Raw genomic sequence first — 19357 nt, forward strand, 5'->3', positions numbered from 1 at the left:
GGAGAGTCTTCAACCTACTAGTTCTATACGCTTGGGAGGTCACGGTAATCAGATGTTTAGTTCACTAACTTACAGGTAGTGTTTTCTTATGTATTTAGCACATTAATATAGTTTTATTTAACTAATTAAATGATTTTAAATTTTGAATATCAAGATTTTTTTCAAGTATACTGCTCTCCAAAACCAAATTCACACTAAATCATAAGGAAAAATAATAATCTGATGCATGTCATTCACCACTTTCTAGCATTCTGAAATGTTAAGATGTAGGAATAACTAAGTAAATAAATGTTAATCTATACAATTGCTTAAATAATCATGTTGTGAAACAGTATGGAATCAAACACAGATTTCTCATGGGCTGGGGATTCTGCAGGTTATACTGTTCCCAATAGGACCGTGGATATATGCATGCTATTATAGCAGTCCCCAGTTTCGCCCTCAGTTGTATGTCATGCAATCTTATAGAAAGCAAAAGGAAGTATCAATTTAATGTGAAGTCAGTCATTAGTTACCAATCTGAAATTGATGCCTTCAATCATTCTGGTATAGATCTATCAACTCTGCTTAATGGTGTGAATAAGGATATCAAAATTACCATTGAATATATTTGCTTTACATGGCAAAAAGTAATTCCAGTTAAGGAGGGTGACTAATAGTAAGGGTTTGCTCCTCGTGCATGATTCTTTCTGGCCACGCTGAGCTGCAGCATGAGGAGAGGTATCACAGTAAGGCACTGGCCTTTGCTCAGTTGAGAGTTAGTCAATTCCTTCACACTAAAAAAGATTTGGTTTTGTGGGGTAACTTGTGTTGTTTTGATGGTCTCTCTGCGTAGGAGGAAACCTTAGTGCAGTGCCAGACCTCCGTAACATTCCTCTGGATATTTTCTGCAATCGAACGTATGCTTCTGATCCTGAGATGGAGCAAGTTGTCACTCTGACTGTGGTTGGAATGGACACTATGAAGAGTGCTGGAGAGCTCCTTCACCAGATCCTGCTTCCTGGGCACAATAATCAAGCTCGGAGTGGAGGTGATCCCAGCTCTTGGGGAAGGCTGTAGAAGTTGGTCAGGAAAGTTTATCTTGTCTAGCTATTTTTATCATAGCAGGAACATTATGAAAAATGTGGTGGAAGGGGCCTCAGGAAGGAGAACAGGTTTCTTTGCTTACCAGTCTGAAGAATTTATTGTGGCTAGTTAGCTATGGGCCAGGCCGCTTTTCATATTGCAAACGGCTCAGGTGGGCATAATTTTCTTCAGAGAGTGTCAAATTAGGCTAACTTTTATGTAATCCAGAGCACTGTGTCTCTCCCTACGTACTGGGAGATAAAGCAGCTGTGTAATTGGGGCACAGCAACAGGAATTCAGAAGTCACAAACTCTATTATGTCCCCTGGCATCCTTTGTGATTAAAAGCAAGGCACTTCACTGCTTCACGCTTTGTTTCCTCATGTGCACAGGAGGAATAACAATCCCCCACATTAAAGGCTTACAAATGCATGAGGAGTGCTGTCAAGTGCTAAGCAGGATGATGATTTTTTATTTCATGATACAGATAGCATCAAAGGGTAATAATATAGGAAGTGTACTAACAAAGGGCAGAAATCTGGCACCCTGTTTTATACTATGTTGTACCCTACTCTTGAAACAATACTATGGAGTAAGTTCTGTATCGTGGTAGGCAAGGAGGAGATTCTAGCTGACAGAAACTTCCAGCAACACACACTCACAGATTGAGCCCCTGAATATCTTGCTACGTTGGAAGTATACAAACACAACAACATTTAAACTACTTTAGAGAAAAGTCAGCATTAAATTGTAGCTTATTACTGTAATGAATATAGCTTAAAATGGAATGTTATGAGATGTGGTAAAAGATCTATAATTATGGATTATACTGTGTCTATACCACATTTTTATCAGTGTATTCTCAGTGTTTCCCTTTCAACTCTTCTCCATTAGCTGTGCTCTCTAATCAAATCATGGCACTTATTCTCTGTGGCTCCCTGTTGATTTCCCAGATAGCCCATTTTTTTGTTTTCACTGTAATGTAATTTCCTAGCATGCGCATCTTGTGGTTTTTCCCAATATATTTCTATATCTGCCTTACAGTCCATTTTGGATGCAACAGGGGGCAAAGTCAAAGCAGCTTTGGAACTTGTTGTCTAGTAAAAAAAGTCAATGTGAACTTAGAACACTTGTCTCCAAAAGAGAACACAGCTTCTACGAAACACACTCTGTCAACTGATGCTAAACAGATTTCTCTTGACTTGCAGAAGAACCTGATTTGGGATTTGAGCTCCTAGGACTCAAGTGGTTGCCCCATCTCACTCGGTGTCAGGCCAGAGAAATAACTCCTTTTGAGGTTGGAGATACTTCCTGGCAAAGAAGCCTTGATATACTAATGTCAAGCCCAGTCCTTGTGTGTGCATTACGGCGAATCAATGCCTTCAAAGTCCTTGCAGATGCATTGAAAAGATTAACGCAATGCAGGGAGAAGCTAAGCAAAAGTGGCAGTCTTCTACAGACAGTAATGGCCTTGACCCCAGAGGTGACATTCAGACAAGCCGTCCTCTTCTTCACAGAGATGGATTTTGTAACTGGTAAGACATGTTTTTACTGTCTATATTGTCCTCAGGTATAATGGGAATTTATTGAACTTGGACAAAGGAATCCACTGCTATGGGGTTTTCTCAGGCACAGAAAAATGTCACAATTTGGGGTTAAATTCTGTGCTTGACTGAATAATGATGAGGGATATTAAATCAGCAGGAGCCAGCTGAGGTCATCTACAAGTTGGCCTATTAATTTAATGTGGCTGTGCATGGCCTGGTGCCCTTTCTGAAGATCTCAAGGTACTCCATAAATACTAAATAGATATTACAGCAATTGGCAGGACCAGTAAATAATACTATGCATTTTATCTCTGGAGAAACTGGGAAACAGAGGCAAAGATCTATCCCACCTAAATAAGGGCACCTAATTGCTGTGCCTAACTTGTTGAGGCTAGATACCACAACCTTATGCTCAGGGAGATGAAGGTACTACCAACCTGCAAGAGCTGAAGAAAGATTTCTTGAGAATTTCTTTTTATCCTAGAAGAGAATGAAGGGTTCATGAGGAATGGAGACCTTTGCTGTCAAAAGCTTCTCAGACTTCAGTGATATATGCTAGCACTGATCTTTCAGCACAGTAAACCTGCAGCAAGAAATGTATAGCCACGCCTCTTTAAACTGTGCAGACTATGGTGTTATTGATATTGGATGCTTTGGTGCAGCAGAGTATGACCTCCCACTGTTTTCTTCTGATATAAAATATATTGGCATATCATCTTCGTTCTTGGGGAAGCCTGACTCCTCACACCTAAAGATAAACAGTTCTGAGCCTGATGGGTTCTGATTATTCAGGCACAGAGATAAATCAAGGTTGTTGGTAACATCATGTATCAACTGAGGAGGAGTGACGCAGTTCCATAAATGCATTCATACTTTGTAATTTATAGCTCTTCCCCTATCTTTTTGCAGGGAAGAAAGGTCCTTTGTTGTCAACACAAACATAGATGCTTGTGTCAAATACCCTGTGCCTATGTAGTCTGGAGTAGCAAACTGGCTTTACTGAACAGAAAGAAGAAAATATGATGGTCTCAGGAAAAAGATACTCAGTCTCACAAAAAGTTAGATTTGACAGTGAACTACATGGGTGTTTTATGTGAGATTGGAGAGCAAGAGGACACCTTCAAAAAATAAGGCATCAGATATCTCAAATGAGTGTATAAAACTATAGGAATTGATGCATTTCTGCCCTTCATTAAAGTTATCTTGAGACCAAAAAGCAGGATAAGAGGAAAGCAGAACTGTGAGATCAGTTTGTTGTGGCAGGTTGTAATCACAGTGCCAGCCTTTCCCACCAAAGCCATTGTCAGGAACAGAGGAGCATAGCTGAAGCATGACTTCACCATCCTGCATGATCTCTTTTATAAGGTCATTACATTTTTTCCTCCTGTTTTTGTTGTTGTGGGAGGAATGAAGGGATCTTTCTGCTAGAGAACAGCTCTTCAATATTTTGCAGCTGGTAAAATGTCTGCCATTTCCCCTACGAAATTAGATCACCTGTGTCATCCCTCAGCCCCCTAAACAGTGAAGGTCTCCCATCTGTGAATCTATAAAAAGACATCTCCTTCCTTTTACAGATGCAGAACACCGCCCTGCTATGAAATACCTGCCACCACCTGGCAAGAGGTCCAGGGCTGAAGGTAAGACCAGAAGTATGCACCAGTTGCCTCTGGGATAAAAACAATCAATTTTATACTCTTAAAATAGGTTGAAGAGAACTATAGCTCTGTGTCCTCTGTCAGAGCCATCAAAATGGCATTAGTAAACCTTTGGTTAAACATCATAATGCCAGGCAATTAGGAAGAAAAGGCCAGATGGGTCCACTTGATACTCACGGATGGTGGTAGTATTGCAAGTTCTCTTTTCTTCTACACAATTCTTCTGTGCATGCCTGGATGACCTAACTAGGGCTGGTGTAGAATGTAGGCTTGAAGAGTAGTTAATGCCAGGTCTTTAGCAGCCCTTTTCAGATGTAGACTTCAAAAAAGATGAGTTTCATTATGTTTTACAGCACCGTAATTGAAGCCTAAAGAGGTGAAATGTGTTGATGACCATTGCCTGACAAGTGGGTGACAGAGATCAGAGCAGAATGCATATTTCCTAAGTCTCAGGGGCTCTGTCATCTGCATTACAGTGCCATCCAAGTCACCACGGGACTCACAGATCCTGGAAGTTCTTTCAAATAACCCCAATACTAAAGAAAAAGAAGTGGTACTGTGAGGATGTGAGCTAAAAAGTTATGAGGCAAGGACCTGGGAGCTAGTTCCACCTTCTATATGTACTCTTATTACTCCAGCAAAATAAAAGACAGACATGTGGAAAGAAAAAAAGGTTTCATTAAAAGAAAAGAACACTTTGACTAGATACCTTCCAGATACATTGACCTGAGAAACAGAAATACATGGATTTCAGACAGTAATAAATAGAAAAGAATGGTAATCTTGTTTTGATGAACAGATTTTCGTTTTCTATTATCTGCCTTGCATGTCACACCGGTTAAGCTTGCCAATCACTGGAAAAGGAAGTCCTTTATCAATCTGATGCAAGCTTCTCCTGATTGCACCCCCAGTCCTAGATAACTTCTCAATTCACATGTGCCTTGAAGTGACTTAAATTTTCCTCAACTCTCCAAGTCACTGCAGGTTTTATATTAGACTGAAGGAAAAATTTTTATATAGGCTTTTGTCATAAGTTCTGACTCACCAGACTCCTTTTATACTGCTCTTCTCTTGTGAAGAACCACTGAAGTGACCATTCCTGGTTGCTCAGGGAATGTCACTGAGGTTTTATCAGCAGAGCTGAGGAAAGGACTGAACAACAGATCTGGGCTCAGTAGTCGTGTAGTTGGAATACACAGCCCTTCTTTGCTTCCAAGGGCACAAGAGAGGACATTAAACAAAACACCTGAGCTTCCAGGACTTACACCAGAAACAAGGCAGTTTCTAACTTGACTGTGAAATATTGGGAGCACAAAGGTAGCTTAAAACCACCGTTAGCAATTCCCTGAAATACACAGAAAAGGTAATCAAGAATCAACATGATTTAGTACTTGCACTCCTTTTCAGCATATGCTGTTGGGCTTACTGGAGAAGTGGTAAGTACGACATCTCCCAGGGTGTCCCAATACATCTGAATATCTGAAATCAAGCCATGCATGTCCCAGAATAACACTCTAAAATAACAGTGTGTCATAGCAATGTTGGCTGCATTATGTAGAGATGATGGCAACAGTCTCAAATTATTGTCCCAGAACACGCTTACTCAAATCTGTCTGCTTTTCTTATTCAGTGGGAGAGAGCCAGAGACACCATGCAGAATCATTGTTTACCTACTTGCAAACAGGTAAGAGAAGAGCGAATGGAAAAATGTGGTTTGATAAGGACTTTGTGGAACTAACTCATTTAGATGTACCAGCCAAAAATAAGCAAAAGCATTATACCAACTTTTTCCTTAGGCTTGAATATAGGCACTGGTATACACTCTCTTTTCTAAACATGCCAGGAAATCTGGTAGTTGCTTCTATTGAGTTTACAGTTATTTTAAGCCACATGCATATCTAAAGTATTGTATATAAGTAGAATATAAAGTAAACAGTATTTTTCACAGTTACACTAGGAAATCAAAACCTATGTAACAATTTTTTTGAGAAAAAAATAATTGGCTGTGAGGAAGGGATCTAAAAATATTGCAAAGCAGAAAAACATAACAAACACCTGGCAACTTGAGCAAAACTGGAAAGGCCAGAACTGGAGATGGAAATCAGGCATGGTTGAGGGCTGCCAAACAGGCACCTCTAGTAATTCTTGATCAAGAGAGACCGTGCCGTTGATAGTGGTATTTTCTCTAGCTGTTGTCACTTACAATCACTGAGGAGAGAAAACCAACTCTAGGTGGCAAGGTGTCCCACCTGTTTTCAACACTTGTCTTTGACCAAACCAAGATGGCAAAGTGACGCAAGACAGATCCCTCCTCAAGTGTCTAAAGTACGTAAATATACAGCGTGTAGTGATTCACATACCACAAGAATGAGAGTGTTTGCCCAGAAACTTAGCAGATGGTGAGTAAAACATCTTGAGGACAATGAACACTTATGTCACAGTATACAGTCTAGATTGCCACGCTGCATGCGAGCAGCTGAGTGGCTTGCTTCTGCACTTGCAGGCTGTTGCTATGGCATTTAAACCTTTCTGTTCAAGAATGATGTGAAGAAAATAGCAGATCTTTAATAGGAGAGATCCCCGCACTATAAGGGTTAAGTTTTGATATCCAGGGTGGGGGCCAGTAATCTTGCTTTTTATTTTTGATCCCATATTTCTCTATCATGAATCACCAACATGCTTCTTGCCATTTGAAAATATATGTGTGCATTAAAATATATGTAGCATTGTTGATGCTTTATTGCATCAACATTTGTATAATTAGTAGTGGGGTGTACAGGAAACATAAAATGACATTTTATATATACAAACAGATAATCATGGATCAATTTTAGCAGCCTCATGCTTCATGCTAATTGACATGTTAGGCACCAGCAGTTAATGGGTCCTAGCTGATTGGTTCTGACACTACAGTTGCCAATAAATCTTGAAAGGATGTTATTAGGATAAAATCTTAACTATATTCCTAGTAATAAGGTACTTCAGTGAAACTAATGATTTGAAAGTGGTGTCATTTAAAAATGACATTTATGTATTTTCTGCCTTTTAATACATTTTGTGTCATCAGACAGCAAAACTATCTTGGTCTGTTTTGTTTTCTGTTTCTCATAGCACACCGAGTGCTGCACCTGGCTGGCAGCTCTGCTGGGAGAGCTTTGTCAGAAGCAAAGTTTTTGCTGAAATTTCAATTTTAGTAAACACAATTCTACTTGTAATAGGTTTATAACATTAATTGGGACCTGTCATACTTGTTAGTGCCTCTCTGAAACATAGCTCTAACAGAGAAATACAGAACACTGAGAGATAAACTGTGGGGAATATGAATTTAATAGCTGCCTTAAGGGTTATATCATATAATCACTACAATTCACATGAAAAATGTAAAAGGGAATATTTTATCCCTCTTAAAACGTTTATATGTAATATAAAGAATCGAGTCGTATCCTACAGACCTGCCACATAAACTTTTTGGACTCAGAGCAGATTTATTGGGGAAAAAAAAGAATATAATCTACAAGCCTAGACTGTTTTAGATATATTTTTAAGCTAAAAATCAAACAAAACAAACAAAACAAAAAACCCCACAGAAATCCTACATGCATAGGGGTTTTTTATGGACTTGTTTTGTTCAAAGTTTTATGAACTTCATGCCAGCTTTTAGATAACTCTGTTCTACAGATGTCTGTCCAGGCTAGTAAGCAAATACTGCTGTACGTTTTACCTCTTTTTAGGAGCGGCTTTGGGTTTCACTAGTGTGCTTTGTTGCAGGAGCCCAGATTCTTTGCACAGTGCTGCTGATCAAACCTGGTGCCTGGAGCCACAGTTTTGCAAGGATCCTCCGAAAACTAGACCTAGAAAAATTCAGTGTGGTTGGGATGAAGCACATAAACCTGGAACCAGACACTGCCATAGGACTCCTTTCTTCTGAAGTGAAACAGGTTTGTTAAGAAACTGGCAGATCTGTGGCTACACTTAGGTTTAGAGTGGGGAAATATGGTAGCTAGTGAATAATCCATTCCTGAAAAAAAACAAGAATTCCCATCCGGGATTTCTGAGTTGTTGTTAGAAGTGAGCTATACAGAACAATCAGATCTGTACCGGTATCAGACACAAAGAAGCTGACATGCTGACGGTTTCTTTTATCGCATGCCATAAAGAAGCAGACCTGGTTTCTTTAAACCAAAAGTTTGGAGGATATGGGCAATACAGACCTCCCAGGAATCTGTTCAGTTGCTAATTTGCAATGCTGGCTCTCTGACTGCAAAACAGGTGTCCTTTCTTTCTTCCCCAAGGTCATTCCAGGTAGGGCACACCTAAGGAGCATACCTCACCCCCTGCACACGTGCCTGATTTTCCTTCCATGGGTTTAAACCTGAGAGCTGGGAAACATTCCTTGCATTACCAGAGAATGTGTACCTCTGGAGCCCTGTTACCTTACATTACATATCCAGCTGAATCTTTGTTCCAGGAGCATGCGTTCAAGAGCCTGTAAAAATGACCTGCAAAGGGAGAAAATGGAGTTACTGTCTTTTTTAATGTCTAACAGACAATAAGAAGGTTCTTAAATCGTGGGGCATTGTGGATTTTGTTGGCTAAAATAGATTTATGTTTCTGCTCTTTTATAGCATTAGAAATTATTTTTTCCCAACCTGAAAAAATATCCTGACATGATTGTAAAGATATTGTGAAATCCAGGAAACTGAAAGCTGAGCATTTTAGAGGAGTTAGATTTTTTTTTTTTTTTTTTTTCCCTGGGGTACAAAAGGGTCCTTGTTATTCGATTGCTTTCATGACAACATTTAACCAATTAACTTTTACAGAAAACAAGCCTTTATAATCAATATTGCTCTTGGGTTAAGTTGGGAGAGTTTACAGCACTCTCTTGTAGTAATTCTTAATAGAGTCTTCCAGAAGACAGGAACATGCCAGCACGGTGCTCTGACATAACCATCAATCAGGAACAATTAATACCTTCTGCATGATAGCAAAGCATTTGATTTTTAAATATTTACAGACCACTAGTAAGAGGGATATAGTGGCTATTAGAATTGATGGGGAAGTGCTTTCCAATAGGGCTTTTAATCATACAACTAAATAGAAAAATGCTTAAATGATTATCTGAAACAGAAGACATTTTAAAAAATCCAAATGTCTACATGACAGGAAGTAATGTAGATATATGCAGGGTAAATTTGAAGAGAGGTCGTTTCAGGAAAATTGTCTTACTTGTTTTTGGAGTTCTCTAACACACTAGAGCAGCTGTTGAGCGTTGATTTAGTTTCCTTGAAGGGCTGGTGACTAATGAGTTTAAAAATTACAGACTATTGGGTTTTTGTTTGTAGGGAAAAAAAAAGCAGGTTTTGAAAGTGAGAAAGCAGAGATAATAGACTGCCTTTGGCAAGGGAGAATGGACAGTAGGAAATGCTTGCTGCTGTACAGGGGCTCCTCATTTTTAGAACACATCTGAAAGTCTTTCACTCATGAGGGCTGAAAAAGGCTGAGCTTCCACCATAAGTAGGTAGATTTTCAAAAAGCCTCAGCATGCTTCAGGGACTGGGTTATTTTGAAAATCTGGCTTGTATGTGTTACAATGGCAGCTGGTGGAGGCAGAACTATTTTTCACAGCTGAATTTCACATAAAACACTTGAACTGGAGTGATGTGCATTGTTGATCTGTTTCTCAGTTTAGGGCACCATGGGATACAGTGCTGGTTTTAAAATGAGGCTCTTAATATGGGGGCAAATGGCTGAAATTTAGCATCTCCTGTTGAAGAATATGGAGCCAGTGTGTGTGACTCTTCTAGAAATCCTGTCCAGAGCTTTTTATCTCCTCACCTAGAGCCTGATCCAAAATCCATCTCCAAAAATCTCTAGAAAACTCCCATGTGCTCAGCAATGTGCCAGTTTGTTTTATGTACATAGTATTTGATAGCAGATTTGGGGTTTATTCACTGGTAGCAAGACTACCTAGCATCTCCTTCCTCTTTCAAATGTATTATTTACATGCACATTGACAAATATCCTCAGCAACATGATTTCAGACACGATTGTTTTTTCAACTTAAATACTAACATTCAGCTTCTAAGTAGCTTTTGGCCTTTGGCATACAATAAATAATGGATTGGTCTGCTGTTTGCTGAGGTTATCCGATCACAGGAGCCATGATAATACCTTTTTATCTGAAGTTTAATAATAATTTGAAAAAATAAAGGTCAGGTAAATAGAGCTGACATTGTCTTCTCAGTTCCTGGTATGACCTGATTGTGTTCAGACTGCTCCCAGAGGGAGTTGTGCCGGGGGGGCTGTATCTCCTTTCTGCGCTTATCCAGCAGATCCAGTCCTGCAGAGGTTTGGGGGTTTGGATGCTAGCTAGAAAGCTTGATTTTACAGTGGGACCTCATCATTCTGTTGGGGATTACCTGATATGACTGCCTGGAGTAGCAGGTCACTGGACTCAATAACTTGACAGATTCCCTCCAGTCCTATCTTGTGATTCTAACGGTAAAGACAGAAGGAGAATTTTGCTGCTTTTTAATCCCGTTAGTCCTCCAGAGCCAGCGCACAGCTGGAACTTCCTCTGTGTGTGCATGAACAAAATTGCTCACTGAATTCAAGTCAGCTGCACATGTGCAATCTTGCTGCAGCTGCTCGGGTATCAGCAAGGACACGGTTTGAAGACGGTGCGGAGGCAGGATGTAAATAAAGGCACCATTCTCCTGGCAGAGTCTAGGGCGGATGTCAGGATCTGTCAGAAGGAAAGAAGTCACCTTGACCCCCTGACACTGTCTGTGGCAATTAGAAACATCATCCTCTCAGTGACGAAGGGTTTTGTTATGTAAATCTAAAGGCACTGGTTTAGCAGCTCTGGAATAAAATTATTTCATTTGTTATGGTCTGTTTAGCAGAAACTATGTCTTTGAACATTTTTTTTTTGCAGATGTATCTGACATGGATAAGTGTTGATATGTTATAGCCAGTCCTTTTGAAAGTTTTCATGAGGTCACATCACTGGTTTTCATCTCCCAAAGAGAAGGCCCGTAGGAAAGTGGATTATATACATATTTCTTAAACTAACAAAAATTTTGAAGCAAAAAAGGTTCATTTTATCTTATACTGAATGAATGTCAAAATTTTGCAGCATACTATGACATGCTGTAAGTCCTCATCCTCATCTGAACAGAGCTCTCTTCTCAGAGGAGAGCCTGTGAAACTTTTGTGTGCTTCACATGTGCAGTCATGCGATGTGACTGACATCCCAGGCTTTCCTGTGCCCTCTATTTCCCTGGGGTGGGAGGAACTTATATGAAATCCCTTACATAACTAACCAGTTTAAGAATAGGGGGGCTTTCTTATGGATCATTTTGCATTTTCAAATACAGGGGAGAATATCAGGATTGAGCCAATGGTTTTCAATTGATAGCCTACTTAGAAATGCAGTTTAGGAGGAACGCGCGTGAGAGAAGATTTGGGTCAAAGCCAGTGAATGGTTTCATATGATAGAAAAGCAAAAGAGGCCTCGAAGTATTTTATCTCCCTATTTTAAAATGAAATTATGGGATTTTCTTTTCAGAATGTTTTATCTTGGGAATTGCCATATTCTGGTGCTTTTAGAAGATTAAAAAGTGGAGGAATTAAAACCTTTAGGGGGCTGAGTGATGCGATTCAGCTGAAGCAAACAGTGGTTTTCCCCCTTGTTTTCGTTTCCTCAAAAAACTGGAGAAAAAAAAAGTAAATAACCGTGCCTTGATTCAGCCAGCGAGCTGAAAAATGCTGCTGTTTGTAAGCTGTACAGAACACAGGGCGCCGGCACGGAGCTTCCCTGCGGCAGGAGTGTTGCCGCACTGGGGTGAGCAGGGAGGCAGGGCTGGGGGCTCCTGCCGCTTTATTCCGATGAAGGGGGCAGGGGGAGGCAGCCCGCAGCTCCTATGGACACCTTGACCTCGTGCGCAGCGGAGACATCAGCAACAAGCCCGGCTTTCCAAGGTTTTGCTTAATTAAAAACAGTCAGCGAGGCTGGGAGTGCTCTGCTGCTCCTTGGTAGCCTTCTGCCTCAGGCACCTGCTGCCTTTCCCTGTGCTCCTCAATCATTATGTCTGTCTCCAGCCTCCAAATCAGACTCTTCTCACTGGTTATCATTACCACTCATCCTTAGTTAAAATAAAGATCCCAGGGTGTTGTGACCTGCATAGCTACAAGAGGAACATCTCTGCTCAGGAGTGGTCACAGGCTGAACTGTCCACACCTGGAAAAGAAGCGAAAGTAGAAAAATTTGTCATGAAGCACAACGCACCAGTGGCAAAGCCAGGAGGGTGAACTGATTTTTTTCAGCCCCTGTCTAGTGCCCCGTTCTGAGCCTCCTTGTTTTAAGCTCGCTATTTCTGTAGTCCTGATCCTAACTAGTGCATGAAACGCTACCACCCTCTGGGAGAAGCTGGACCCTAGCAGCAGGGTGGGTGTGAGGGTCCCTCCTTCCATGAATTCCTAAAGAAAAATTCTGTACTTTGTAATCCATCATTTTCTATCAGCCGAGGAATATGGAGGAATACATTTAAATGTGGCTCCTTATCTCAGAGCATTTATGACTGTTGATATTGATAACGTTTGTTGTTTCCACCCTATCTGTATGTCACACTGAAGGTAAAGTGAAAAGGGTATTGCATAAATCCAAGGTTCAGCAGCAGACAACTAAACTGCAGAGTAGCAATTTGGTTTTGTCCTTACCTGACAATGAACTCTACCTCTGGTACCTAGTGTGTATGGATATGCAGAACAAGTCACAGCACAAGGCTTTTCTGTCTTAGAACAGGATTTTGTTTCCTTTCTTACTAAAGATTTTAGGAAATTACTGCTAAAGTTGTTTGTATGTGTAAAAGCTGTCATTGGCTGATCTGTGACTGAGGGGACTAAAACCACAAGCTGCTATGGCTTAAGCTCAGTGCTTAACTTTTTCTTGAGTTCTGTGTGGACTCGGGGTGGGAACTAGACCTCCTATTACCTGGTGGCTGTCACAACAGATACTGTCTTGGTGGCCATGGTATGTATATCTACAATATCTGCCTGCAGAAGTCACTAGCACATATATTACAAAGAGGAGTAAAAGCAAGGAGTAACGGCAGATCTGCTTGCTTCAAACAGGGACGAGTCTCGCCGAAGGAAAGCTGGGATGTACCCAGCACTTGCCAACACTGTTCATTATAACCTGTTCCATCTCTGGTATTTCTTTTCAGGATCCTGCCATTTTAGAAGCTCACTGTACCTACCTTACCTCAGGCACTGCTCTCGTGCTGTGCCTTCAGAGGCCAAATGCTGTGAAGAAGCTGATAGATTTACTGGGGCCAGAAGATCCTAAACTAGCCCAAGCGCTAGATCCATTCCTCTGGAGGGCTCAGTACGGCATCAGCACAGTCCAAAATGGATTTTACGGTAGGTTTTTGTAAAAGAAAAGTCCAAAGGCTCAGATATGCCAATGGAAAAAATACATTATGTACTGTTACCGCCTGCATTGTCAATACAGATCTAGCCTTGTCAGACAGTAGAGACCATTATTCCCTAGAAAGCTTTCACTGTTTTCTTGGTGGCTGAGCTGAGTATGTCTCAATCTGTGAAAAATTCTCCCAGAAGTTATATTAAAAAAAGGTTTATTCCAAGAACAGCCCTAGATCTGTTTTCCATCAGAACAGATTTCCTTTGATCTCTTCACTGCTTGGTCATTTTGTACTTTTAGCTTGGTTATTTCGTAATTATCCCCAAGAACCCATCTGTCTTCTGTCTGCTTCTGAGTCTCCTCCTGATAACTTCATAACCCATTGGCCAACTGCAACCAGATTTCAGAGAGGGATAAAAGACTCCAACACGCTGAGCTCCTGTAACATCTCAAAGCATTAATGGCTGGCTAGAGAGAGGTAATCAAAATTTGCTCTCACTGAGGAAAGCAGGCAAACTCAGCTGTTTTTCATTCAGAGAGGCTCTTGTCAGCTGGCACATCAGCATAGGCACACCAGTTCAGTGTGCTGAACCAGTCACAGTTTATCTGCCAGCAGGGAGGGAACTGGGATGTTGCAGAGTGTGTGTTTGGCGGGTGGGATGGGAGATAGCTGAGAGTGTGGGTGAAGGATGGGAAAATGGGAAGTATTGCTGGAGAGAGTGGGCTACGGAGAACCAGCAGTATTGCTGGAGGGGGCCCGGGCTATTGCTACAAGGAGAGTAGGATGTAATTCAAAAGTTCTTAAGGAACTAAGCATCGTTAGTTCACTGCCCATGAACAGTGTTTTTCCTCAGTGTGGCACTGATTGTAATATTTGTAGTTAAAGGAATACAAAAATAATGAAAGGAATAGTTTCTATAAACACAGGTGAACTAGCAGGCACTGTGTGCCTTCAAGTTCCAGAAGAACTTTCCTGTCAAGACCCATTGGATTGTTTGGCTCTTTATCTTGTATTCTGTGCTGTCTTTTCACCCGTATCGAGTGGTATTTTGAGGAGAGCTGGTAGGGAATGAAGTAGCCCCCATGTACAGCTTGGGGAAGAGAATCAACCCCTTGATGTAGACCCATTTTTTTAATCCGATACGATCATAATCCTTAGGACCAAGACTAAACTGAGAGGCATCTCTCAGCACAGTTATTCACAGGATCTCATTTGTGGGAGTGACTGGAGAGCAGGATCTACCTACACAAAAGAAATGGTCAGGGCTCTTCAGCCAATATCTTCCCACCATCAGCCCCTGTTTCTTTTGCTCTTAAGATTAATGGATTGTGTACCCGGGTTGTCTTGAGAAGTCATCAGTCATGGCTAAGAGTGGGTAATATATACCCAAAACTTAAGATACACATGCTACAGTTAGACCATCCTTAACGTAATTCGGTTAAAGATTAGTTTCTATTAGCAAGAGCAGCTGAGTCTCATCCTGTCTTTCGCTGGGAGTCACAGAGAGCTCACTGTGGTAGAGACACCCTCGGGTGTCTGCTTAGTGATTCCCTTCAGATCCCTGCTTCCTTCTAAGCCTGGGCTGAGCACAGAGCTGAACTAGCTGGCCACCACCTGCCCTCTGAGACCAGATTGTGTGTCATGTTGGAGCCAGCTATATGGCTGGCTCCCAAAGCCATCCTTACGCACAGTCAAGGAAAATGGATGCAGCTGTAGCTACTGTACCCACTGTCACTGACCGAAGAATCTGATCCAGCTGCTATGCCAGCGAGGTGTCTGTCCATAAGGAAAGGAATGTTCATAACCCCTTGTGCCTCCAGGACCTTGTCCTCCAGTAAGGGTGAAACATTTACCCGCAATTTAATCAGGAAGAGCTTCAGCATCGTATGAGTAATAATTTGGGGATTTGTGGAAGACCATCTTCCTGTCGTGGGAGGAAATACTAAGCTTCCTCAGTTTTGCTCCATCTGAGGAAGATCTCTAGTTAATGCCATCTTGCTGAAGTAGAGTAAACTCTAGCTGTGTGTTTCCTCCCAAAGTGACTGGAGAAACTCAAGTAAGACGAAGACCAAGTTCCAGTCATACTATTGAACCAAGTAATGCAGTTTTAATACTCTGAGGCTCAACTGCAGAGATAAATCTATACTCCTCACATCTATTCTGGGTCTCATGAAGTCCTTGTATAGTGTTTTTTTCTTGAAGCCAAAGAGCTCTTACACATGCATCTTAAACATCTTATACCTTGAGCAAAGTAAGAGTAAAATATTGCTAGCTTTGGGAGCATTTGTGTCCTCTGTAATGGTGTCAATGATTTAAACAAGGAAGATTTGACATAGAGTTACCTAAAGGATCCAGCACAACTTATACACTAGTGACTTATGCAATCTTAGGATTGTAAACTACTGCGTTAAGGACTCTGGCTATACAATACCTAGAATTATAACGTTCAAACAGGGCTGAGTGCTCTAAGAGCAGTAAGAATTGATTCTGTGAATGGGTAGCCTGCAAGGGTGGTAGTATTTCAGAGGATATTTGTGTTTTGTGTATTTGTATCCCAGGAGTATGGATCTGTGCCAGCGCATTGACAATCTATCTGAACTCCAGTTATATAGAAATAGCTATTCCTTCTCTAACATTTTCCACCCACAAATCTCAAAACATTCTGAGTAGTGCTTTATAGCACTGTTGCTTTATAGGGAAATATTCAGATGCTAAGCCTGGAGGGACCTCTCAAGGCACTGAGTTCAGTTAATTGTCTCACAGGCAACCCCATCATGTATTCCCTTTCATAAGCATCCACCCCAATTGGATGGTTGTTACAGAACTTCACTGCTCTGATAGCTAGAAATCTTACATTTTCAAGCTTAAATATAGTTGTATACAGTTTGTGTCCTTTTGTTCTTGTGCCAATAGCTGTGCTTTAATTTTAAGTAGTTCTTTTTTATTCTCTGATCTTTTCTACCTTCATGTGTTTATCAGAAATCAGATTCTTCCTCAGCTTTGTGTCATGTTAGGTCAAACAAGCCAGGGTCTTTTGGTTATGACTCTGCAGATGGTTCTCCACTCCTTCTGTGATCCTCATGTTATTTCACTGTACCTGTTCCAGTCTCAATTTACCTTTCTTGGCTGTAAGTGAACAGAAGAATGTACTGCTATCAGCTATGTCTCATACTGATTTTGATTTCTGTTGTAAATCAGAGCCCCCAGCATATTTGGGACTTGCATTATTGTTACTAAGCACATTTGTTTTACTAACTAGTAGCTCCTTCCCATTCAGTCAGACTAGCCTGATGTGATCCAGAAGCAAGGCAACAACAATGGGGGATTGGGACTGGTATTGAAGAGTTTCACAGGCTCCTTAACACAATTCCCTTGACTACACTGTTAGGAAATAGAAGGAGTCTTGTTTACATGAAGAAGCAGCTGAGCGATAACAGGACAGAATCAAAATACCAAGAAGGCAATGGAACTATTCTAAATATAATGGTTTTAAATGTTTGCTATTACTGTACAGAACAGCTGGCCTTTAAAGCAATTACTTCAGTAAGTTGCACATCATCAATCTCTCAGAAAGATGAGTGTGAGTCTAGAGAATGTTTAATTCATGGCCTGAGAGGATCTTCTCATTGTTTTTATCTCTCAGGCTCCAAATCCTATCAAATAGCTGTCCGGGATATGAAGCTGTTTTTCCCAGAAGGGCTGTGCTGCGCCGAGTGTCAGACATTAGAGGAGGAAGAGGTAGGATTCTGCCCTTTCCTGAGATGTATCCTGCTGTGTCAGAGCAATGGCTTTGGCCCTGCTATCCCATGACTTCTTTCCTATTACGCTTTAGATAATGCTTTTTTTGCTGTGTTTCACCAGCTGCCAAGTTTTCCTTCTCCTGTGGATGCTCCTACCACAACGTGCTAACTTTGCACTGACCCAGACAGTCTCAGTGGAAAAGTGCTTTTTCAGATATGTTTGTTCAGTAACCTGTGCTGTAAATTCAGGAGGGCTCAGGGCTCATACTTTAGAAGCAAAGTTCCCAGTTAAAGTCAACATTGCTTTGGAAGCAGGTCACAGGGAGGGATGGTGACATCATCAGTGATTGCTAAGACATCCTTGGCCCAGAGGCTGTGTGTTTTACCAGTTTTTCTCCTGTAGCATTCAAGAATGGAGATGAGGTGGGACTACTGATAATGTAACTCGCTGGTTGCCGAACGTCTCCCACAGAGTCTGCACGCATCCACACACTCGCAGCGTGGAGCGCTGCCCTGTCTGTGTGACGAGGTGTTGTCCCTTGTGCCCTGCCAGCAGAGGTACCAGACCACGGCACTGGAAAGGGTGGGGCTGTCTCATGCAAGACTTCTCAGGCTATAAAGCACGGGCTGTTTGCAGAGCTGCTGGGTGCTTGCATCCTTCCCTGCCTGCAGGTAGAGACATTAAGACTCAGACCCTTGCCTGTTGGCTTGTATTGTTGGCAGTGCTGAGAAGCCGACCAGTACGGGTGTGGCCAACTCCTCCTCACCTGGCCCTTCACACTACGTAGCTGCTGGTCTCTGATTCAAGCCACTGTAATTTGCTAATGGCTAAAATGAAATATTTAGTCTTTCCTATACAACTAGTTTCGTGTGTCGTTTCTACTCCGATCATTTTCTTCCCAGAACCAAAATCTGAAATGCCCAGTGAAGGGATGGAAATTTTTGAGCCTTGCTATATCCACATGGCACAGAGGTGGCCCAGCTGAGTTAGCCCAAGGAGATGAGCTCTGGAACTGGAAGCAGACAGCCACATCTCTAATATGTTTCACTAATGAGGATGGTCTCCCTCTGCAACTCAGCCCAGAGCACCATGACTGCGCTGTGCTGGGACACGTGAATGTGCCAGTTCATTCAGAGACAGAAGGGAGCCGCTACACACCAGTGTAGCACTGGATAAAGATTTCAGATATCCACAGTCCTTGAGTTTCTGGCCTTGAAAAGCTGGGGCAGAGACCTTAGAAAGGTATCTGGATACAGGACCTTTAAAAGGGTGACAAGATGCTGTACTGCATTAAGCCCCAATAAAAAAAAAAGACTGCATGCAAAATGTTCTTGTATCTCTAGACAAGCAGGTGTTTTCTAGGCTGGCAATTACAGAAGTACACAACACCAACAAAAGCTTCACAGCTTGGCTGAATCAATACTTAAGAAGCGTTATCCTTCCTGATCAGGTAATGGTGTTCACATGACTTGCCTCTCTCTCCCTCCGGCAGATCTATAACCTGAAACGTGACCCCATAGTCAGTTTGGCAATCAACAAGCGGCGCAAGATCATAAAACGTGAAACAGGAGGGCAACTCAATTTATTGGGCTCTGAGCAACCGTGCAGTCTTGGTAAGGAAATGTGTAACCCTTGTTATGGATTGAGACTGTTATTGATTAATTGGACAGCAAGACAAACCATCTGGTGGCAGAGAGATTTGATATTGATGTCCTTTCAGAAGGGAGAGACAACTCCGAGCCGCAAAGAACAGCTCCAGTGGAGTCCAGCCATTTAACTGTTTACCTGCCAGGCCTTTCCACTGCCAGTGCTTTCATGAGTTTAAATACAGGGCCGTTCAGAAGTGCTGACCTTACCACCAGCAAAAGAGCAAGCACTGTCAACACAGCTAGTGTTAAGCAACAGTGCACATATTCTGCTGAACT

At 41.6% G+C, this 19357-nt stretch overlaps 1 protein-coding gene across 3 annotated transcripts in view; it reads left to right on the plus strand.

The window, feature by feature from the left end:
- DNAAF8 (dynein axonemal assembly factor 8) overlaps window positions 1-19357 on the plus strand; it is a 94443-nt gene that overhangs the window by 63367 nt on the left and 11719 nt on the right. For 2 of the 3 annotated variants that reach the window (XM_042798815.1, XM_032995396.2), the window contains exons 21-28: window positions 836-1030; window positions 2273-2599; window positions 4186-4248; window positions 5897-5950; window positions 8035-8204; window positions 13494-13689; window positions 17335-17429; window positions 18925-19045. In XM_042798815.1, the coding sequence (XP_042654749.1) occupies window positions 836-1030; window positions 2273-2599; window positions 4186-4248; window positions 5897-5950; window positions 8035-8204; window positions 13494-13689; window positions 17335-17429; window positions 18925-19045 (1221 nt within the window). Of the gene's footprint in view, window positions 1-835; window positions 1031-2272; window positions 2600-4185; window positions 4249-5896; window positions 5951-8034; window positions 8205-13493; window positions 13690-17334; window positions 17430-18924; window positions 19046-19357 lie in introns of those variants that run through there. The other variant, XM_032995398.2, reaches the window with a different exon arrangement.

Source organism: Tyto alba, unplaced genomic scaffold (assembly GCF_018691265.1).
Source record: "Tyto alba isolate M040663 unplaced genomic scaffold, T.alba_DEE_v4.0 Super-Scaffold_28, whole genome shotgun sequence".
Taxonomy (NCBI): Eukaryota; Metazoa; Chordata; class Aves; order Strigiformes; family Tytonidae; genus Tyto; species Tyto alba.